Here is a 19,681-nt window from a genome sequence, read left to right on the forward strand (position 1 = left end):
TGAGAGTGAGAGAGACAGACTGAGAAACTGACCAGAGAGAGGGACCTGGAAAGAAGAGAGAGAAACGAACAGTCTGAGAAAAAGAGCATGTAGGGCAGGAGTGAGTTAGAGATTGAGAGAAAGCAAAAATTCCTGAGAGAGAATAAGAGTGCACAACCAGAGAGAGTGATGGCCTGGATTCGGATGGCTTTGCAGTTCTGGTTTCCATCCTTCCAGAGGTCTGCTGGCATGGCAGCCTCTGGTACTAGTAACCAAAAGCCTTCAGTGCACAGTTCCACCTCTGCTCCTTAGCTCTAGCTGTCGCTTTGCCTGAAACTCCACCTGTCCCTGTACGGCCTCTGACTTGGCTTAAGTCCTCTCAGTCTTTCAAAACTGTTCTTGTCCTGACATCTTGGTGACATTTTCCTCTATCAGCTCAGCTGCTAAAACTCTCCAGACTCTAGAGAGCATTCTGCCTGGAAAACATCCATGCTTGGAAACAGTGGATGGGCCCCTCTGTCTGCCTGTGCCCTTTCTCCATGCCATCTGGTGTCCATCCTTGTACAGTTCACTCTCAGTAACTGGCTGATCAGCCAGTGTACAGCAGGCTGAGACTGAAACCCCAGGGCTTTTCTAAAATGAATGTTCTGTCCACCTAGTGTGAGAGTCTCCACAAAGAAAGGGAACACCCAATGAATCATCAGCAGTTTGGTAAAGCAAAGGCATCCTGGGAACTGTATTCTTAGCCTCACCAAAAATCATGGAAAAGACGTTAGAGATGGTTTAGATTCTAATCGAGACTAACTCCTTCATTTAAAAAAATATTTATTCATTCGTTTTTAAGATAGAGTGGGCATATAACTTCGGATTAGTTTTAAGTATACAACCAACTCTTTCATTTGTAGATGAGGAAAATGAGGTCCTGGAGAAACTGACTTGACCAAAGTCATACTGCTAGCAGGGAACACCTCGTCTTTGGAAGCAAGATGCTTAGAGATTAAGAAACATGAGTTCAACTTGATAGTGTTTCCTCATCTGAGAGAGACATATCTCCCACCCCTGCCAGCCTCTACCCCTGGTTTTGCACAAGCTGTTTCTGCTTGTGCCCTTGTGCCTGATAGCCACAACTTCACAAACCAACTCCTAGCTGTGATTCAAATTAGATGTCGTCTCCTCCAGGAAACCTTCTCTGACCACCGTCCCTTCCAAATCTGGTGCCATGTGTGTACTATATTTTATAAACGCATAAAGACCACTCTACTTGCACACTTGCCTTGGCAGAGAGTATTAAGCACTCCATAAATATTTGGTGAGTGAAGAAAAACATCAGGTACCAGATGAGGCCTGCTGGAGTCCACTGATTCAGTCCCTCAGTGGAGAACAGAAAGGGGAGAAGCACAGGGTGAGAGAACCAATCAGCCCACTTTTCCAGCACCCTCTCTTTGCGAATTTGAAGGGAACTGGGTGGTCAGGTTGAAGCACCACAAACTGGCTCCTGAAGCAGGGAGGCATCCATGCTGCAGAGATTTGAACACTTGACCCCTCGGCAGAGGCATCGGGCTCCCCAAATAGTCCGTAATGGCTGCTTCCCAGAAAGTGTTGTTGGAAGTGGGTCAAGGAGCAATCCCAGGGCCACTAGGCCCTAGCCCTGACTTCACTCAGTTTCTCAGAGGTCATGAGGATAGGGTGCTCAGCCAGAAAAATTTCTAATAGATTATGAACCAAACCCCTGAGAACTGGGCAGATGCTGACCCAAGAGCAAAAAATCTAGTCCAGGCCAGAGGTGGCCAAAAGGAGCTGCAACTGGGCTGGCCAGGAGATCAAGGAAAGCTTTCTGTCCTGATTATGAACAATGTCCTCTCCTCCCTAAGTCTCCTTGACCTCTTTTCTGGGAGATTCTGGAGGGGTTGGGAGAGGGGCAGTCTGCATCTCACCCAACATTACACTCTACCACCCTGACTCTAAATACCTCCAAGATTACTCTGGTCTCAACCACTGGCCTCTGATTTACTATTTTATTTATTATTTATTATTATTTTTTAAAGATTTTATCTATTTGACAGAGAGAGAGGGAACACCAGCAGGGGGAGTGGGAGAGGGAGAACCAGGCTTCCCACTGAGCAGGGAGCCTGATATGGGGCTTGATGTGGGGCTCGATCCCAGGACCCTGGCATCATGACCTGAGCTGAAGGCAGACGCCTAATGACTGAACCACCCAGGTACCCCTGATTTACTATTTTAAACCAAATACTTTTTCCAAAAACAAAACCCTGTCCATTTGGACCAGTTGTTTTACTCAAGGGACAGGGGCTATTATATACAGCAGAGATCTGGTATCTGGAAAAGCTGGGTGTCTTTAGAAGAGCTTGGAATAAAATTGAAAAAAAGCCCATCATTTCTGAGTGAGGTCAGCCAGCACAGCTGGAGAAAGCAGCAGGCAGTGGGGGGTTGCTGAAGGAGCACTTGGCCAGCTTACCTGATCCTGTGCCAAGCCATTGTATAAGCTCCTCAGTATTGGAAAGAAAGAAAGAAAAAAAAATGGGACATGTTTTTAGCTTTGCTCAGGAGCCCAGAACATACTCACAACTCCAGGAATCTCTGCTCTTCTCTGCAAGTGGAAAATATGATCCATGAGAACAAACTTGATCACTGACTGGAGTGTTGCCTAGTTACTCAACCCTGTAACTGGCTGGGGGCGGGTGGAGGGGGTGGCGGCATGGAACTGTGCCTCATGCCTCCTTGTGACCACTTTCCAGAATCTCTGTCCCTCTGAGCACCTGGCTCTCTTTGTTGCTTAAGAGACAGGACAGGGGCACAGGGGCCTCAGAAATGAGTATAAAATGCGCATTTATTGACATCTGCTCTGGAATACACTGGGCTTCTAGGAAGAACAAAAGTAAATGTAAAGGGAAATGCACTAATATAATTAGCAACCTATTGCAGTCGTAGGTGTGAAATGTTCTTTCCAGACTTGGCAGAGGAACTATGATTACCCTATATTCAACAGCTTAACACAGAATGTATATTAGAGTTCCAAACTCAGCAAAGAAATAAATAAGTTATTTACATTTCAAGTAAAAAATTGTAGTTTATTCCTTTATTTCACCACGATTTATATGTGTGAACTGTGATAGAGGCCTTGCTGACATCTTGTAGACCAAGGCCAAGAAATATGCCTTATATTGGTTATTTGGTCTTTATCATCAGATTATCATTATCGTAGAGGTGAGCGAAACCCTGCAAAAAAAGAAGGAAGTACATTTTCGTTGATGGCCACAGACTTTACCAATGGCCAATTTCTTGTGTTTCTTTTAAAGAAAAGGACAAAAAGACTTTATTTTGACATTGGGTGGGGGGCGCTAGGTGCCAGTCAGTATCATGGGATAAAGACAGTAAATAAGGGCATGAAGAAACAAACAAGCAAACTTCCCCGGAACAGGTGTGCTTAAATTAACCAAGTGACAGTTTGTGCATCAGTCTCACAATGGCTGTCGCATGAGGTGGGGGAAGAAAAGTACCACGAGACTTAGTTGTTCTGAGGTTGTGAAGCGAGCCCTGGAAACCTCGGAGAGGCCACTGCTTCGCGCCTGCGCTGGCCACGCCTACTAGCCCGCTGCTGTCTCCGTGAGGACACTCTTCCTCTGCCAGTGTTTGTGGCAGGGGGCCGGGCAGGGGGGCTTTGGAGGTACTGGAAGGCGCTCTGGCGGCCCACCTGCCTCTCTACGCAGTTAAAGGTCAGGGCCACTCCCACGTTGCTCTTCATGACTCTGGAGGAGCCATCAGATGTGCCGTCAAAGCACCGGCCAAGAGCAATCTCCTTGGCCACGCGAGGGTCCTGGTCAGTGACGGTATAGATGCCATAGTTGTGGCCCAGTGGATCCAGGGGTGCCAGCATGGTGTACTCGCTGGTGTCATTGTTGACTGCTAGTGGTAGGTGGTTGACCAGGTACTCATGAAGCATGGAGTTAACACTGGCTCGATGGCAGCTGCCCTGAGGGATGACCTTCACCAGTGTGCGGTCCACACGGTCCTGGTCATAGAGCATCCCACTGCACTTGAACTCTAAACAGGCAGATGAGACATTGGGCTGGTCCCTGTCCCGTGTGCTCTTCACATCCCGGATTCCATACAACTTCCCCACTGTCCGCCGGTGGGTGCCCCCCATGTTGCGGGATCGTACATTCACCTCCACTGGCCCCACAATCTTCACCTTGATGTAGCAGGCCCTGAACTCCATTGGCTTGGGCCACCATGCCAGGTAGTCTTCAGTCCAGCTCATAGGGTCATCCTCATTGAAGGGTACAGTGTTGTAGTCATACCGATCCCCCTCAATCTGGTAGAACCGGAAGTGGGCTGCACTGGGTGGAGCCTCCTCACATGCCCGGAGGTTCTCAAAGGCATAGATGGGCCCATTGCTCTCCTCGGCTGAATTGGGCCGTGGCTTGGCCATGCTAATCTGGAAAGCTGTCTTCTTCACCCGTGGGTCCTCATGATCTGTCCGACGGTATTTGAGCTTATTGAGATAGGGCTGTGGGACACCAATTGCATTTGGGTTGAATTTAGGAAAAGACTGTACTGCTTCCAGTTCTTCCCCAGCTAGGCTTGCCAAGACGTAGGCAGAATAGGCATCGGGGGACTCGTCATCGCAGAAGGCAGGGACACAGGCCCCATTGGGGCCTGTGATGACACTGTCAAAGCGGCCCCAGGCCCTGGGGTTGGATGAGAAGCCAGTCCTGGGCTCCAGATTGATCACAGAGACCACAACCCCCTGGATCTGCTCACTGGGCAAGAACCTCTCACTGCGGTAGGCCCTAACCTTGATAAAGCACCTCCTGCTTTCTGGGACATCCAAATTAAAGAGCCTCCTTTCACGAATCTCCATGTTGCCCACCAGGAAGGTTCTCTCTTCCCTTTTGCCCCGCCTTTGGCTTTCAAATTTGAAGTCACCTTCCTCCTCCCACAACCCTGTGTCTGGGTTGAGTGACCAGAGTTTCATTGTGGGCACATGCTCTGGCATCTTGACCTGGGTCGAGTCAAGGTGGACCTTCACCTTGCCAACATTAAGTGACTCCGAGGTGGCCTCATCTGTGAAGTCCACAGAGAACATGCCATATGTCCGAAGGGGGAAGGTGTCTCCTTCATCATTGATGAAGTTCAGGTCACTCTGGGCAGCTGTGGCTGTGGAAATATTCCGGGGATCCAGGAAGGTCACACTGGCCTTTACTTTTCCTGTGTAGGGCTCCCCATTCTGCCTGTAGAAGCTCTTGGATGGGATCTCCAGTTCAGCCATAGGGTCTTCTCCAGCCATCTCCCCAAGGGGGATAATGTTGGTGTCCATGGCCTCCAACGTGATGGGCTCTTTCTTCCGAAGCATCTTGATCTCATGGAACACCGCACTCCCCTTCTTGTTGAAGGGCAGCACTTTAGTGGTATTGACGAACTTCTGCAACCTGTCCACAAATGTAAGCACTAGCCTCTCTGTGTCCTGGGGAACATGGAGGGTGAAGGTGCCTTTGTAGCCAGTCATGCTCACACGGTTGCTCCCCAGGTACACGTGGCCAAAGCGCATGGGTTCCCCATTGTCAGCAGCACTGACGCGTCCACGTACAATACTCCGGGTCTCTGTACACCGCTGGCAGCTGCACTCCATGGCCACCTTGGTGGGCAGCGTGTATCCACTGCACTGGATCTCCCTCTCCTCTGTTTTGGAGATGCCACAGCAGTACTCCACGGCATCCCGGCACCTGATCCCGTTATCCTGCTGCCCTGCACAGGTCTTGACAGGGCAATGGCCCACGTCATAGTAAAAAGAGTTGGTGGCATTCTGGAAGCAATCATGGGGCAGCCGGATAAGGTAGCTCTCAGGGGTTGGATTGCAAGGAGTCTCATCAGTGGCTGTGGAAGGAATGGTATGCATATTAAAAGAAAGTTCATGTCCTATGCAAAGTGTACCCTTACCTCACCTCTCTGTGGGGCTTTATAGTTTTCAAAGTACTTGCATCTCCATGATCCTAATTCTCACAGAACTCTTCTGAGGGAGATGGAATAACCATTATTTTTTTATCATTTTTTAAAATTTTTTTAATTTTTTTAATTTTTTTTATTTTTAAATTTTTTTATTTTTTTATTTTTTTTATTTAATTAATTTATTTATTTATTTTTATTTTTTTTTATTTTATTTTTATTTATTTTTATTTTTTTATTTTTTATTATCTTTTTTTTAATTTTTTATTATTATTTTATTATTTTTTATTATTTTTATTTTTTTTAATTTTTTTAAATTATCATTTCTTTAAAAAGATTTTATTTATTTATTTGTCAGAGAGAGAGAGTACAAGCGGGGAGAAGCAGGCAGAGGGAGAAGCAGGTTCCCTGATGAGCAAAGAGCCTGATGCAGGACTCAAACCCAGGACTCTGGGATCATGACCCAAGCTGAAGGCAGATGCTTAACTGACTGAGCCACCCAGGTGTCCCTAGAATTGAATAATATATATTATATATATTAATAATGTATGTATATATATATACATACATACATATGGAAACAGAGTTGGTTACTGAGACCATTAGTCATGGTTCTTGATAGAGGGGTCTGGAAAATTTCTCAACTAAAATTGAGAGTGTTACTGGCATGTAGTGGGCAGGGTCAGGGATGGGCATTGCTACTCTGTGTCTTGCAATGGCCTAGCACTGCTCAGCATGAAAAATTTGTCTGCATGAAGTTCACGTATCCCAGCAGACATTCATGTACGTGGAAAACCTGTTTAAAATGATCATAGCCGGGGCACCTGGGTGGCTCAGTGGGTTAAGGCCTCTGCCTTCGGCCCAGGTCATGGTCCCAGGGTCCTGGGATCGAGCTCCGCATCGGGCTCTCTGCTCAGCAGGGAGCCTGCTTCCCCTCCTCTCTCTCTGGCTGCCTCTCTGCCTACCTGTGATCTCTGTCTGTCAAATAAATAAATAAAATCTTTTAAAAAAAATAAAAATAAAATGATCATAGCCTACTATTTTTTTCTGTGGCTTTAACCATATGTTGAATTTTTAAAGAACACAACTGCCTTATAAATCAAGTTAAGATTGTACTTGGTTTAGCTTGGAACTATACCAGAATTGTTCCTTATCTCAGGAAAACTGCATACCTGCCCCAATATTAACCAAGGAATGTGAACCACCAAAATGATATCCTTGTATTCATCAGAATTTGTAGCTGTCGCGTTCATGGTGACTGGATTTAAGTGCAAGTGTCTGACCTCTTTGGTTAGCCTTCTCATGTTGCTATGCCAAAAAACATTTACACATCAGAATATATACACTGTTTTGAATTAGAGTCATTTTCTTTTTCCTTTATGTTATAGTTCAGGCCACATGCACATGTATTTAGAAATTACATGTACTTATTATCTATCAGTTTGACTTCAGAATGATAAGGCGGTGTTAAAGATAACTGTTACAGGTGGGAGCAGTGGTTTTATGGATTGGGAACCACTGTCAAGGGGACTTAACATCTCCTCTGCAGTGGTCCCAGTGTCTTGTGTCCTGTCTGCCCTGGGGTCTGGTGTTCGGCATTCTCGGAGTCTGTGAAATATTCCAGAATGCTTCCAATACATTTTCTCTCTCCTGCCTTTTGTTTAGCTTTGTTTAGACAAATTATTATTATTATTATTTTATTTGAGAGAGAGAGTGAGTGAGCAGGGAGCCAGAAGTGGGGGCTCCATCCCAGGACCCCAGGATCATGACCTGAGTGGAAGGCAGTTGCCCAACCTGAACCATCCAGGTGCCCCTAGGCCAATTATTAAGATCTCCTCCTCCCTGCCCTTACACCCCCCACTTTGCAAGTATATGTTCCTGATTGGTCTCGGCCTCCAGTCTCTCCCCTTCCAGATCACTTCTTAAAGCCGGCTCTAATCAGGTCCCCCTTTCCTGTAAACCTTAACTCATGCAGTCCCTCAATCTAGAATGCCCCCACCTCCATACACACAGTCCTTGGCCATTATTCAAGACCAGAGGTTGACAACATTGGCTACAAATTAGAATCACCAGGAGGAGATTTTAATCTGTGCATGCCTAGACCATGTCCCAAACCCATGACATCATATTCTGGAGGTAAGACCCAATCATAAGTATTTTTAAAATTTCAGCAGGTGATCCCAATGAGCAAGGCTGTGACCCACTATTTAAACTCCAGCTGAGGGATGCCTGGGTGGCTCAGTTGGCTGAGCAGCTACCTTTAGCTCAGGTCATGATCCCAGCATCCTGGGATCGAGTCCCACATCAGGCTCCTTGCTTGGCAGGGAGCCTGCTTCTCCCTCTGCCTCTGCCTGCCATTCTGTCTGCCTGTGGTCACTAGCTCTTTCTCTCTCTCTCGCTCTCTGTCTCTGACAAATAAATAAATAAAATCTTTGGGGGGAAAAAAAAAACTCCAGCTGAAAAGCTGACCCCTCAAGCAATCCTCCATGGCCACTCACAATGAAAGGTCTTTGTGTCTCATCTTCTCTCCTGTTTCAGTGCATTCTTCTGTCTTTACTTATTTGTCTCTTATTTCTATTTTTTCACCTCTCCCTGGACTGGCAGCTCTGTGAGGATAGGATTTAGGACTGCAAGATCTTTGTGTCCTAGAGGGTACAGCACTGTGCACAGCACAGAAAAGCCCGAGCTATTACTGCCCAGATATGGCCACTGGGGTGCTTCCCCCACCCTGTCGCCCTGTGCCAGACTTGGGGATGCTGACAGGCTTACCTATGACAGTCAGCTGGGCCACTCGCGACTTCACAGCCCCTGAGTCACTCTGGGCCTTGCAGAAGTACTCTCCAGCCTGGTCCTGTCGCAGGTTCCTCAGCACTAGCTTGCTCTCATGCTTGTAGAGGGAGGGGTCCAGCAGTGTGTCATTGTGGTACCTGCAAGGAATGGAGGAGGGACAGAGCCTGAGGAGATGGTGGGAGGGCAGGTACCCCTGGGGAGAAGGCCAGGAGCAAGCCGCTAGAGAGGCAGACGATGCCTGGGGCCCTGCAGATGCCAATACCACTTGTGACTCAGCTCATCCAAGAGCACTGCTGACTTAGGAGTCAAGGGATTTCATTCTGAGTCCCTGCCTCACTACTACCCAGCTATGGGTCCTTAGACAAATCCTCTCACCTCCCTGAGCTTTAGCTTCCTGGTCTGTGTTTCCCTGGCTGACTTCACAGAATTACTGGGAGCATCAGACAAGATAATGGCTGTAAATTATCTGTGAAGGATAAAAAAGGACTCACAGTCCTGGGGGACTCTGACCTTGTGTGCTTTGCTGGGGAATCTTGTTCTGTGTCCCAAGAATATCCAAGTCAGGACCCTGAGACCAGAGCTGCTCTGGGGGGACCCCAGCTTCAAGAGGTTAATGACAGGGCTGGCTGGTTGTCTGAGTGGCCTTGACCCCACTGGCGCCCACTTGTAAACGCCAACTCGTGAGTTCTGTGCCAGAGCCTTACTAATAACCTTGTCCTGTTGGTTATTGTTATGATTAATATTAAGTCCAGACCCCTGTACAGAACTTATCAAACTCAACACCCAAAGAACAAATAATCCAATCAAGAAATGGGCAGAAGACATGAACAGACATTTCTGCAAAGAAGACATCCAGATGCCCAACAGACACATGAAAAAGTGCTCCATATCACTCGGCATCAGGGAAATACAAATCAAAATCACAGTGAGATATCACCTCACACCAGTCAGAATGGCTAAAATTAACAAGTCAGGAAATAACAGATGTTGGCAAGGATGCAGTGAGAGGGGAACCCTCCTATGCTGTTGGTGGGAATGCAAGCTGGTGCAGCCACTCTGGAAAACAGTGTGGAGAGTCCTCAAAAAGTTGAAAATAGAGATACCCTATGATGCAGCAATTGCACTACTGGGTACTTACCCCAAAGATACAAATGTATTGATCCGAAGGGGCACATACACCCCAATGTTTATAGTAGCAATGTCCACAATAGCCAAACTATGGAAAGAGCCTAGATGTCCATCAACAGATGAATGGATAAAGATGTGGTAAAAATATACAATGGAATATTATGTCGCCATCAAAAAAAAAAAACAAAACCCCTGATAACTTGCATTTGCAACAGTGGAACTAGAGGGCATTATGCTGAGTGAAATAAGTCAATCAGAGAAAGACAACCATCATGTGAGGTCACCAATATGAGGCATTTGAAAAACAAGACAGAGAATGCTAGGGGAAGGGAGGGAAAAATGAAACAAGATGAAACCAGTGAGGGAGACAATCCGTAAGATAATCTTAGGAAACAAACTGAGGGTTGCTGGAGTGGAGGAGGATTAGAGGGATGGGGTGACTGGGTGATGGACATTGGAGAGGGTATGTGTTGTGGTAAGTGCTGTGAATTGTGTAAGACTCGTGAATCACAGACCTGTACCCCTGAAACAAATAATATATTATATGATAATAAAATATAATAATAATAATAAGTCCAGACTCATTGAAAGAAAGATCCGGTTTCTAAGAAGACTTGGCAAGGAAACTGGCAGAACACTCACCAGAAATACTTGTCTGGATTGGGCTTCCCTGTGGCCTTACAGCATAGGGACACACTCTGCCCAGCTCTCCGTGCTTTTGTCTCTGGGTTCATCACGATGTATGGAGTCTCTGGGACAGGAGACAAGAAATGGTGATTTGGTTTTTTTCTTCGTGGCAGATTATCTAGAGCCTTGCTCCCTCAAGTTCTTTGTCATGCGTTAAAATTGTATGACCTTACATGTACCCCCACCCCTAGCTCCGCCTCTAAGAGAAGTGGTCCAGAATGGAGTCCACCCACTCCACACCCTCCGCCTAGGATCAGCTTCTATGGCCTCTCCAGCAGCCTTTGGGTGGGGCAGTAGAGAACCAAGGGGACCTTGTGCAAGCCAAGATTCCCGAGCACTGCCATTGGGACAGAGCTGGCTGTTTAGAATAGAGCAATACTCACATTCGGCTGCTTCCAGCAGAATACACCAGCCATTCTGCACCATTTCTGGATTCCCCCAGCCTCTTTCTCTCTATAACCTCTATAATTGACTATTTTAGATAAGGTGGCCAGGGAGAAATTCATACATTTGAGAGAACAAGCCGTGTCAACCTCTGTAGGAAGAACATTCTAGCAGAGTATATAGCAAGTGCAAAGGCCTGAGGCAGAAGTATGTCTGCATGTTTGAGGAACAGCTAGGAGGCTATTCTGGCAGGAATAGAGTGACTCAGTGCAGGTGGAAGGGAGAGTAATGGAAGAGGAGAACAGAGAAGTAATGTGCAAGCCAGATGATGTAGAGCTTTGTGGGTCATGGTAAAGATCTGGGAATTTACGCTGTAAACTGGGAAGCCAGCTCTTAGCACTATGATCCCTTTATTTAAAAGTCTGGCCTTCCTGGGCAGCCCTACCCCAGAGAACAGTACCTGCCCTCATGAACTCTGCATTGACAGTGGCTGCCTTTAGGCTAGTCTTGGGCATTGTGAGCATGATGGGGGCAAACTTGGCCTTGGTGATCTTCAGAATGCTTTTGCCATCAGGGCACAAGCCAGGGACCCGGAACCTCCCACTGCTGTCTGTCTTGGTCAGTGGCTTAGGCTTCTTGGTCAGCAGGTAGACGGTGGCTCCTGAGGCTGGGGCACCCCCAGGGAGGGAGACAGCTCCGTGTAGCATGAAGTCCTGGCACATGCATGCATCGCAGTCAGCATTCACCTGGCCCATGGGGCAGGTCAGGTCACAGGCTGTGGAAGAAGGGGCCACATCAGGAGGCCTTATATGGATTCTGGCTCTCCTTCAGGCATATCTCAGCCTGTGGACTCACTTATGCTTCCCCTCCCCCTTAGGTCTGTGTTACCTTTCCTTATCAGTCTGCTTGACTAATTCCTCCTCATTCCTCCAGACAGCCCAGGACACTTCTTCCAGGAAGTCACCCTTGATTCTCCTAAGTTAGTCCTGCTTTGTGCTCCCACATTATCCTCTACATTCCCCATCAGAGCACATAATAGATGCTCATTTAATACTTGGTGAATGAAAGAATGAGTGAATCAGTCTGTCTGACCCTCTGTTCTATTCTTCTAGGCTGCTTCAACTCAGTCACATGCCTTCCCAGTACCAGGAGCAAGAGAAGCACCTGTACAGGCCTGGTCCATGCAGAGGCGGCCCTCCTCAGAGGCCTCATTGCACAGTGACACCGTCTCTGCCAAGCAGGTTCGTGTTCGGGTCTGGACTCCAGTGTGACCACAAGCAGCAGAACACTTGCTCCAGGGAGACCATGGGCTCCAGATGCGCTCTGTGTCTCGGCGCAGGGACCCTGCAAAGAGGATCAGCAGATGGCCTGACTTGCCTCCAGAGGGGACTCTGTCAGGAAATCTGCCCCTGAGGCTGTTTTATGTCAGAAAGACAGGGTTTCTGTTCACGTCATAGACGTCACCGATATTTATATTTACTGCAATGACTTTTCCAACGGAGGGAAACCAAGAGTCCTAAGGAAGTGGTGTCTCTAATTTGCACAAAGGTACCATATGGGCCAGGGGTGGCTCCGAGAGGGACTTGTTGGTGAAGCACTGGGACCTGGATATGCTGCCTTAAGATGTGCAGGGATAGCGCTATTTTCCCTCCCCATCATTGTGGAAACAGTCATATAATCCTGTGAAAAGGCTCCCTCCTGGTCAGGGTCTGGGACTCCAGTGACTCAGACCTCACGCTGTCCCCCTCACCTCTGCTCTGAGGCCTGTGTGCAGGAATGGGGTCCTCGGACGTTGCCCAGCCTGAGCTCTGGGTGGCTACCACTGCCACCGGAGCCTGCGGGGCCAGGCTGTGCACACTGGCAGATCAGGGGAAGGGAGGGTGTCCATCTGAGAAGTGGGCAGCCTTGCAGCTGACTCTGTATTATCCTATGTGGAGAGGGAGGGCATCACACGTGAACTCTTGGACTCTGTAGACACAGATGTGAGGTCAAATCCCAGCTCCCCTCTTACCAGCTGCAGAATTGTGAGACATCACCTAACCTCTCCAGACCTGGAGTAATTTGTCAAAATGGAGATGAATGAGTAATGAATAAAACGAATGAATGAGTAGTAACTATAACAAGCCCAGTGTCTGGCACATAGGAGCAATAAGAGAAACTATCACTTAGTGAAAGTTCACTTGGGTTAAACCTTCTACATTCCTTATCTCATTTAATCCTCATAAAAACCCACATCAAGATGTACTAATATTTACTAATATTACTAATTCTTCCCCTGTTCTATTAGTGAGAAACCTGAGGCTCAGAGAGCTTCAGAAAATTTGCCTAAAGGGCACCTGGGTGGCTCAGTCCATTGAGTGTCTGCCTTTGACTCACATTGTGATCTCTGGGTCCTGAATTGAGTCCCACATCAGGCTCCCTTCTCAGCAGGAAGTCTGCTTCTTCCTCTCCCTCTCCTTCTGCCCTTCCCCACCGTTCATTCTCTCTCTCTCAAATAAATAAATAAAATCTTCTAAAAAAATAATGAAATTACATTTTTAAAAAAAGGAAATAAAGAGAATTTGCTTAAGGAACACAGTTCAGATGGTAGACCCAGGATTCAAATGCAAGCAGCCCAACTCTGGAGCCTATAGTCTTTACCTCCTTGCCACCCACACTCAGTAAGTGGGTTAAACAGAAAGTCGCCATTGACAGAGAACACTCTTGGGAAGATTTTGGCTCTCATCACAGTAATGTGTTACTCTGAGGGAATCAAAGCCTGTGTATGTGTGTGACATCCTGAGTTTCAGTGGCCAGATGCCCATCCTGGCCTCTCCCTGTGCCAAGGCTGTGGGAGGTAGGGGGTCAGGGTCTGTCCGGGCTTACCTGGTGGGCAGAGGAAGCGCACCGTATAATTGGAGCAGTTCTGACCGGGCCGCTGCTCCCTGTTGAGGCACCAGAAGCCCTCACGGGGACTGCCATGGACCACCTGGCCAGTGCTGCCTGCAGGCATCCAGTCGGTGGTCCGAGCCTCTAGCCGCAGGGGCCGAGCACACACCCGGTCCCCATAGTAGAAGTGAATGGCGTCCAGTCGCTCATAGTCACCCTGCCCACCTGGGTGGTCGATGTTGAACCAGGTTGTCCACTCCCCAGGTCCTGAGAGGTAGAGGCAGGTCAGAGAAAGACAGGCCCCAGAGCCTCAGGGGATCTTCTTCCTTCCTTCCTGCTTAACTCCTGGGACCCACTCCCCCTACCTCTCACCCACTGGCATTGGTCTCTGACGCTGTCTGTTCCCACCACTCCATTAAAGCTCTCAGCAGCCTGGCTGTACCATGTCAGTAACTCCCTGCCTGGTCTTTCTACTTCCAAGTTCCCACTCTCCCCACCTCCCACCCTTCCCTGACACAGCAGTCAGGGTGAGTTTTCTCTGGGTGGCTTGGACCTCAGCACTCCCCAGCTTTAAATCCCTTAGCCAGGCATTCAGGGTGAGCTGGCCCCTGCTCTCTCTCCATCCTCATCTCCCTCCCGCCCCCCATCTCCCTCCAGCCTGTGCTCTGGTTCCAGCAAGCTCTAGAGCATTCCTGAATATGTCAGGCAGCTTCACATTCTAAGCTGTTCTATTTCCTAGGTCTGTCCGCCTGGACAGAGATGTAGGTTAAATGCTTTGTAAAAGTGGGTTTCCATGGAAACCATGACACTGTGCCCTGGCTTCCGAGATTCTTGCAGCAAGCTCAGTAAAGACCCCCTCTCTTGACCCTCCCTGCTCCAGCCACAACTCACTTTCCAGAGAGTCAACAGGCTTGGCAAAGATGCTGGAGGTCCTCCTCCCAGGCTGGACTCTTCTTACCGACTGGGTGAGCATCGTCTGCCTCCCTGAGGGCAAGGAAGAGAAGTGAGAGGCCAGGACTGGTAGTTACAAGGGCTCAGCCGCATCCTGCTACCCCAGCCTTTCAAGATGCAGGGAAGCAGGTGATGGGGGTGGGTGGAGCAAGAGCACTGGACAAGCGTTCAAACCTCTACTCTGCCACTATCTAGCTGTGCAACCTCACGAAGCTTTATTCTTCTAATTGCGTTTCCCAAAACACAGGGCTGCATTAACCATTGCTACATCATAGGGTTCTGGTGCCTTTTCAGGGTGATGGTTAATGTAAAGAGACCCGGCACGGAGTGCAGGCTCAGACAATGGTAGTTGTCTTACTGCTCTTGTTCTAGAAACGGATCATGATATGCTGCTGAGCAGCCAGTGGGCTGGGGCTCCTATGATGGGATCTGGGCATGTCCTTCTTGGCAGAACGGAGCCCTATTTTCCTCATCTGTAAAATGGAGATACTAGTTCCCATCTCAGAGGGTGGCGGTCCAGTAGGCATGAGAATTTCATGAGATGACCCAAGTAAACATCTCTGAAGTATACAGAGATTGAAAGTGTGAGCTCCAGAGGATCTGCCATGCCCTAACTGTTTGACCTTGAGCCAGACACTTGACTCATTTGACCCCTGTTCCCTCATCATAAAATGAGGACGATAATAGTTCTTGCCTCAAAGGATTCTGGAGATTAAATAAACTCATTCACAAAATCCACTCAGAGTAATGCCTAGCATGGTACTTGCTGAATAAGTGTTAGCAACTCTGAAAGAGGGGTACAGGGTCCTTAGTCCACAAGCAACTTCCAGCCCCAACCCATCTGAGACGGGATTGGGGGCTCCCGAGGGGGAAGGAGAAGGAGAACGGAGAACAGACAAACTCTGAAAGGCAATTAACTCTCGTGCAAGGAGCCAAATCAGAATTCTCTATGCTGCTTAATTGGGGTGATAGGAACTCTTTTAATCAAACTAATCTGATTTCCCCTCAGATGGCTGAATGTTAATCATCTTTACAAACAGCAGCTGTCAGGGTGGAAAGAGCGAGGTTGGAGGTGGGTGCGCACAGGGTTTGGCAAGATGGTGAGACAGCCTTTGTTCCTGCATGAGTACTCGCAAAGGCTCAAGTGCAGGCAGCTTTACAAGGGGGCTTTGAGCGTTTTTTTGCCCTGCTTGAGGAGGTAGTTAAAAATCAGGAGAGGCAGAAGAGATGGGAGAGATCATACAGGGCAGGGCTGGGAGCACTGATGCTCAGATGCACGAGGCATATGCCCCTACCTGTTCCTTCAGGAACTCAGTGTCACCAGAGGATAGGGTCAGAGGACAAGGGGATCAGAAGAGGGTCTGGTGTCTGTGAAATTCAGCTGCACGGTCTAAATGAAATTGAGCTTTAAGCTAGAAGAATTTTTATGACACTAAAACCAGAGCACACCGCAACCTGCTTCTGAGAACCTGGTGATCCCTTGTGATTCCCTTTTGCTTTGACTGCCAGGAATCCCATAGCTAAATTTAGCACCTAGAGGTGATAACCCTTTTATCCTTTTTCCTCCCTTTGAGTGACAGCTATCCCCTCCTCATTTAAAAGATTCTGTCCTGTGAGTTTTAATATTTGGAAACTATCTCAAATTCTCCTGGGAAACAAGCAGGATATACATTATTAATAAGTCTATAAACCAGCCTGAAGTCTTAAGCCATTGCTGAGGCCCATAGTTGGGTCGCAGACCAGATATGACTTCGCTATGACACACAGAGGCTTGGGAGGGGGCAGATACTTAGCCCATACCCGACACAGAGGTGACTTCCAGGACCAGGAAGAAGAACACCCAGGCCTTGGTCCCCGCCATCTTTCCCCCAGGCCCTGTGGGAAACATGGCAGTAGATGGCTGAGGGTACTTCAGAGTTGGGTCCTCCTTGGAACGTAGTCCCCTGGGAAGTCTCTGAGATCCAGTGGCCTGCAAAGAATCAAAGCTGATCAGGTCCCACATTTCTGCAGCATCTTTTTATGGCTCCAGCAGAACTATTTCTTGACCTATCAGGGGTGGAAGGGTAGACAGAATAAAGTCTCATGGGAGGTAACACCTGCCCAAGTTGTGAATCTGGGCAGCTTGGGAGGTGCAGAGGCTCAGGAGTTCAAATAAGGCATAGCTGGATTATTCAGATCCAGGCTCTAGGACCCCACATCCTGATGAGGCATAAGGGAGAGCAGGGGTGAGGAGGTACCTTGCCAGTGAGGAGGGGCTTGGGCTCACACCCAGCAGCCTCTTGAGTGACTCATGTATCACTTCCAAGACCTGGGCTTTGGGGCATGTTTTGTGGGGCCTACACTCTTGCACCGAGGGGCTACCCGTGAACACTGTGCCGCCCAGACCTGACTGCCATGGCCCCTCGCAGGACAGGCAACCTGGAGGGGGCAGATGCTTCAGATGCATGATATCCATAAACACATTTCCAGATGTGCACAGCCTGCAGCTGGAACACATTTCTGACCTGTTTGTTGGGGCCTGGCTTGGAGTTACACAGCCGGGAGCTCCCTGAAGGAGAGCAGAGGGGATACACTGTGCGAAGCCAGGGGTCCCCAGTAACTGGTAAGCATGGGTTAGGAGCTGTAAGAGCCAGGAGAAGAAAGTGGGCTTGACAATAAAGGCAAAGATCTATGGGGTGTAGCCCAGGCTCTTGCTCATTTCTATCTCTCCCCAGAGTTTTGGCCAACCCAGAATCTGACCAGTTCCTGGAGATTCAAAAGTGGTTCCCTTCAACGTCCAAAGTCCAGGGTGTGGTGGGAAAGAGGAGATTCCTCCTTTCCAGGGGGGAAAAAGATGTAAAAGCACTTGGCTGTCTCAGGAGAAGAACAAACCAATCCCACATTGCAGATCTTCTAGCTCTGAGCCCACTAACCTTCCCCCCAACCCCCCGCTCCACCACCTTCTTTTTCTCAGTCAAGGGAACAGAGGCATAGGGGTCCTCAAGGTCCCCATTGTGTGTCTTACCCCAAGCTCCTGGGCTTGGAGCAGGGAGCTGAGTGCTACACAGCATTCAGTCTGAGACCGCTCTAAGACTGTCTGGGAGGCCAAGGTGGCCTGAGGCACCTTGTGGAAAAACCATTTCCCATCTGGCAGCCCACGGAAGTTTCCTCAGCATATGCTCTGTTAGTTAGGCTCCCCATCCCACGCTCCGCAGAACTCTCGGACAAAGCAGACTGGCTGACCGCAAGAAAGAAAGCAGACGCCCAGAGGTACAGACCCTGACTGGGATCATTTGAGAGTCCCTGACCTCAGGTGAAGGAGGGGGAGGGCTTTGGTCCAGTAGTGGGGAAAAGAGAGAACTTCAAAGCAAAAAGGGGGGGCTCTTCTCTGGGGGAGATGCAGGGTGATCTGGGAAGGGCAGGAGTAGCTAAGCGGGGCAGAGAAATGCAGGCATGGGGTGAGGAAAATGGGAGTGGAGCTCACCGTGTCCTGAGCGGGACTCCTCAGCTGGGGGTTTCAAGCCTTCGCCTCTCCTGTCCAGCCGCCAGGCCTTATATAGCGCAGCTGGTGGCTCAGCCCGTGGCAGTGCGCCAGGGGAAGCGCGGCGAAACCAGATCTGAGCATGGGGAAGCTCAGCCTCCCCATCCCCTCCCCACATCCCCTGGAGCTCCCAGAGGCCAGGATTTCACTTCCAGATCCTTAGGGTGAGAGGCTGCAGGACCTGGGGAGAGGCCAGGTGGGCAGGGGCCTGGGGCTCCACAGACCAGAGCAGAGAGACACATGGAGAGTCAGGGTGGGCCTTGGGAGCAGCCCTGGGCAGGGGCCAAGGGCTAATCTACATCTGGGCAGCATTCCACGGCTTCGGGGTGGGGGTTGTGTGCTCTTGCTTAAGCTTTGCTTGCTGATCCCCCACATTCCCCTGACCCGCCCCTGCAGAGAAAGAACTTTGCTGGTGTTAGCACATACTTCAGACTCTCTTAGGCACACCAGTCACTTGGTCTCCCAACTGGGGGTGCCTCGTCTGAGCTGGGCGACTACTCAGCTTCTCTGGACCCCAAGGTAGCACTGGGAGAAATTTAGAAGGAAAAGGGACAAAGGAATTAGAGGACACAGGATGTCACTGGTAAGAATAGTTCCTCCTTGCCTGTACCTACTTCCATCAGGGGACTGTCTATGTCCCCTGGAGCCCAGAGGCCCTGCACATAGGCTTTCTGAGACCTTGCCAGACTGTCAGAGATGTATGCGGGCGTATCTGACTTCAGGTATGGGGCCCGCCGCACATGCACAGCCTTACCCGTAGGTGGCGCAAGCAGCTGTCTGTGCTTCTGAACCCGAGTAGCCTCCCCACCTGCAGCCAGCAGCAGTCGGCATGTGGTCCCAGGCCGCAGCAGTTCTATAAATTTAGCACGCCTTAGAATCCCCTGGAGGGCTGACTGCTGGACCCCACACCGAGTTCCGGATTCAGTATGTCTGAGGTGAGGCCCAAGACTGTATTCCTAACAACTCCCAGGTGTTATTGATGGTTCATGGACCACATTAGAGGGCCAGCTAAAAGCAGTAGATATGAAGTGGTGTACTAGGAACCACAGCAAGAGCTGCTAGGACCCCTCACCCGTTCAAGTGCCAGGCTCATCGGCCTGGGCTGGGCTTCCTGCCTCATGCCAGGGCTTGGATATGGAGGCCTGGTCATAATGGCCTCCCATACCAAGTGTCGGCTCGCTCGTTCCATACACCCTCATTAAGCTCCTATTCATGGCAGGCTATAGGTTGGGCACTGGGAGGCCACAGGGGAGGAGACATGTTCTTGCATTCAGAGGAATGAGCCTCACATGGTAATGATCTCACAGTGAGCAGTGCAGACCCAGAGAGCCGTGTATATGTGCTGGTGTGGACCTGTGTCTTTGTTCCTGAGTGTGTGTGTGTTAGCCTGGGCTTAGGAACATTGTTTCT

General features: G+C 49.2%; 1 protein-coding gene across 1 annotated transcript; it reads right to left on the minus strand.

The window, feature by feature from the left end:
- Positions 1-2,828: 2,828 nt before the first annotated feature.
- LOC123944908 (cartilage intermediate layer protein) lies at positions 2,829-18,246 on the minus strand. The gene is made up of 9 exons (XM_046010345.1): positions 18,215-18,246; positions 16,552-16,720; positions 14,692-14,784; positions 13,798-14,067; positions 12,097-12,276; positions 11,393-11,707; positions 10,504-10,612; positions 8,713-8,870; positions 2,829-5,874 (listed from the first exon to the last, which is right to left on the minus strand). Exons 2-9 carry the CDS (start codon positions 16,637-16,639, stop codon positions 3,506-3,508), a joined length of 3,582 nt encoding a protein of 1,193 aa, XP_045866301.1. The 5' UTR covers positions 16,640-16,720; positions 18,215-18,246; the 3' UTR covers positions 2,829-3,505.
- Between the last annotated feature and the right edge of the window lie 1,435 nt (positions 18,247-19,681).

Source organism: Meles meles, chromosome 6 (assembly GCF_922984935.1).
Source record: "Meles meles chromosome 6, mMelMel3.1 paternal haplotype, whole genome shotgun sequence".
NCBI lineage: Eukaryota > Metazoa > Chordata > Mammalia > Carnivora > Mustelidae > Meles > Meles meles.

Bases quoted from the DNA above. Each gene is read 5' to 3' on its own strand.
- LOC123944908 (XM_046010345.1), bottom strand. From the start codon at position 16,639: ATGTTTCCCACAGGGCCTGGGGGAAAGATGGCGGGGACCAAGGCCTGG. The intron at 12,277-13,797 runs GTAAGCCCGGAC...TCCTCTTTGCAG, and splicing joins GCGCTTCCTCTGCCCACCAG to GGTCCCTGCGCCGAGACACA. The intron at 8,871-10,503 runs GTGAGTGTTCTG...CATTCCTTGCAG, and splicing joins AATCCAGACAAGTATTTCTG to GTACCACAATGACACACTGC.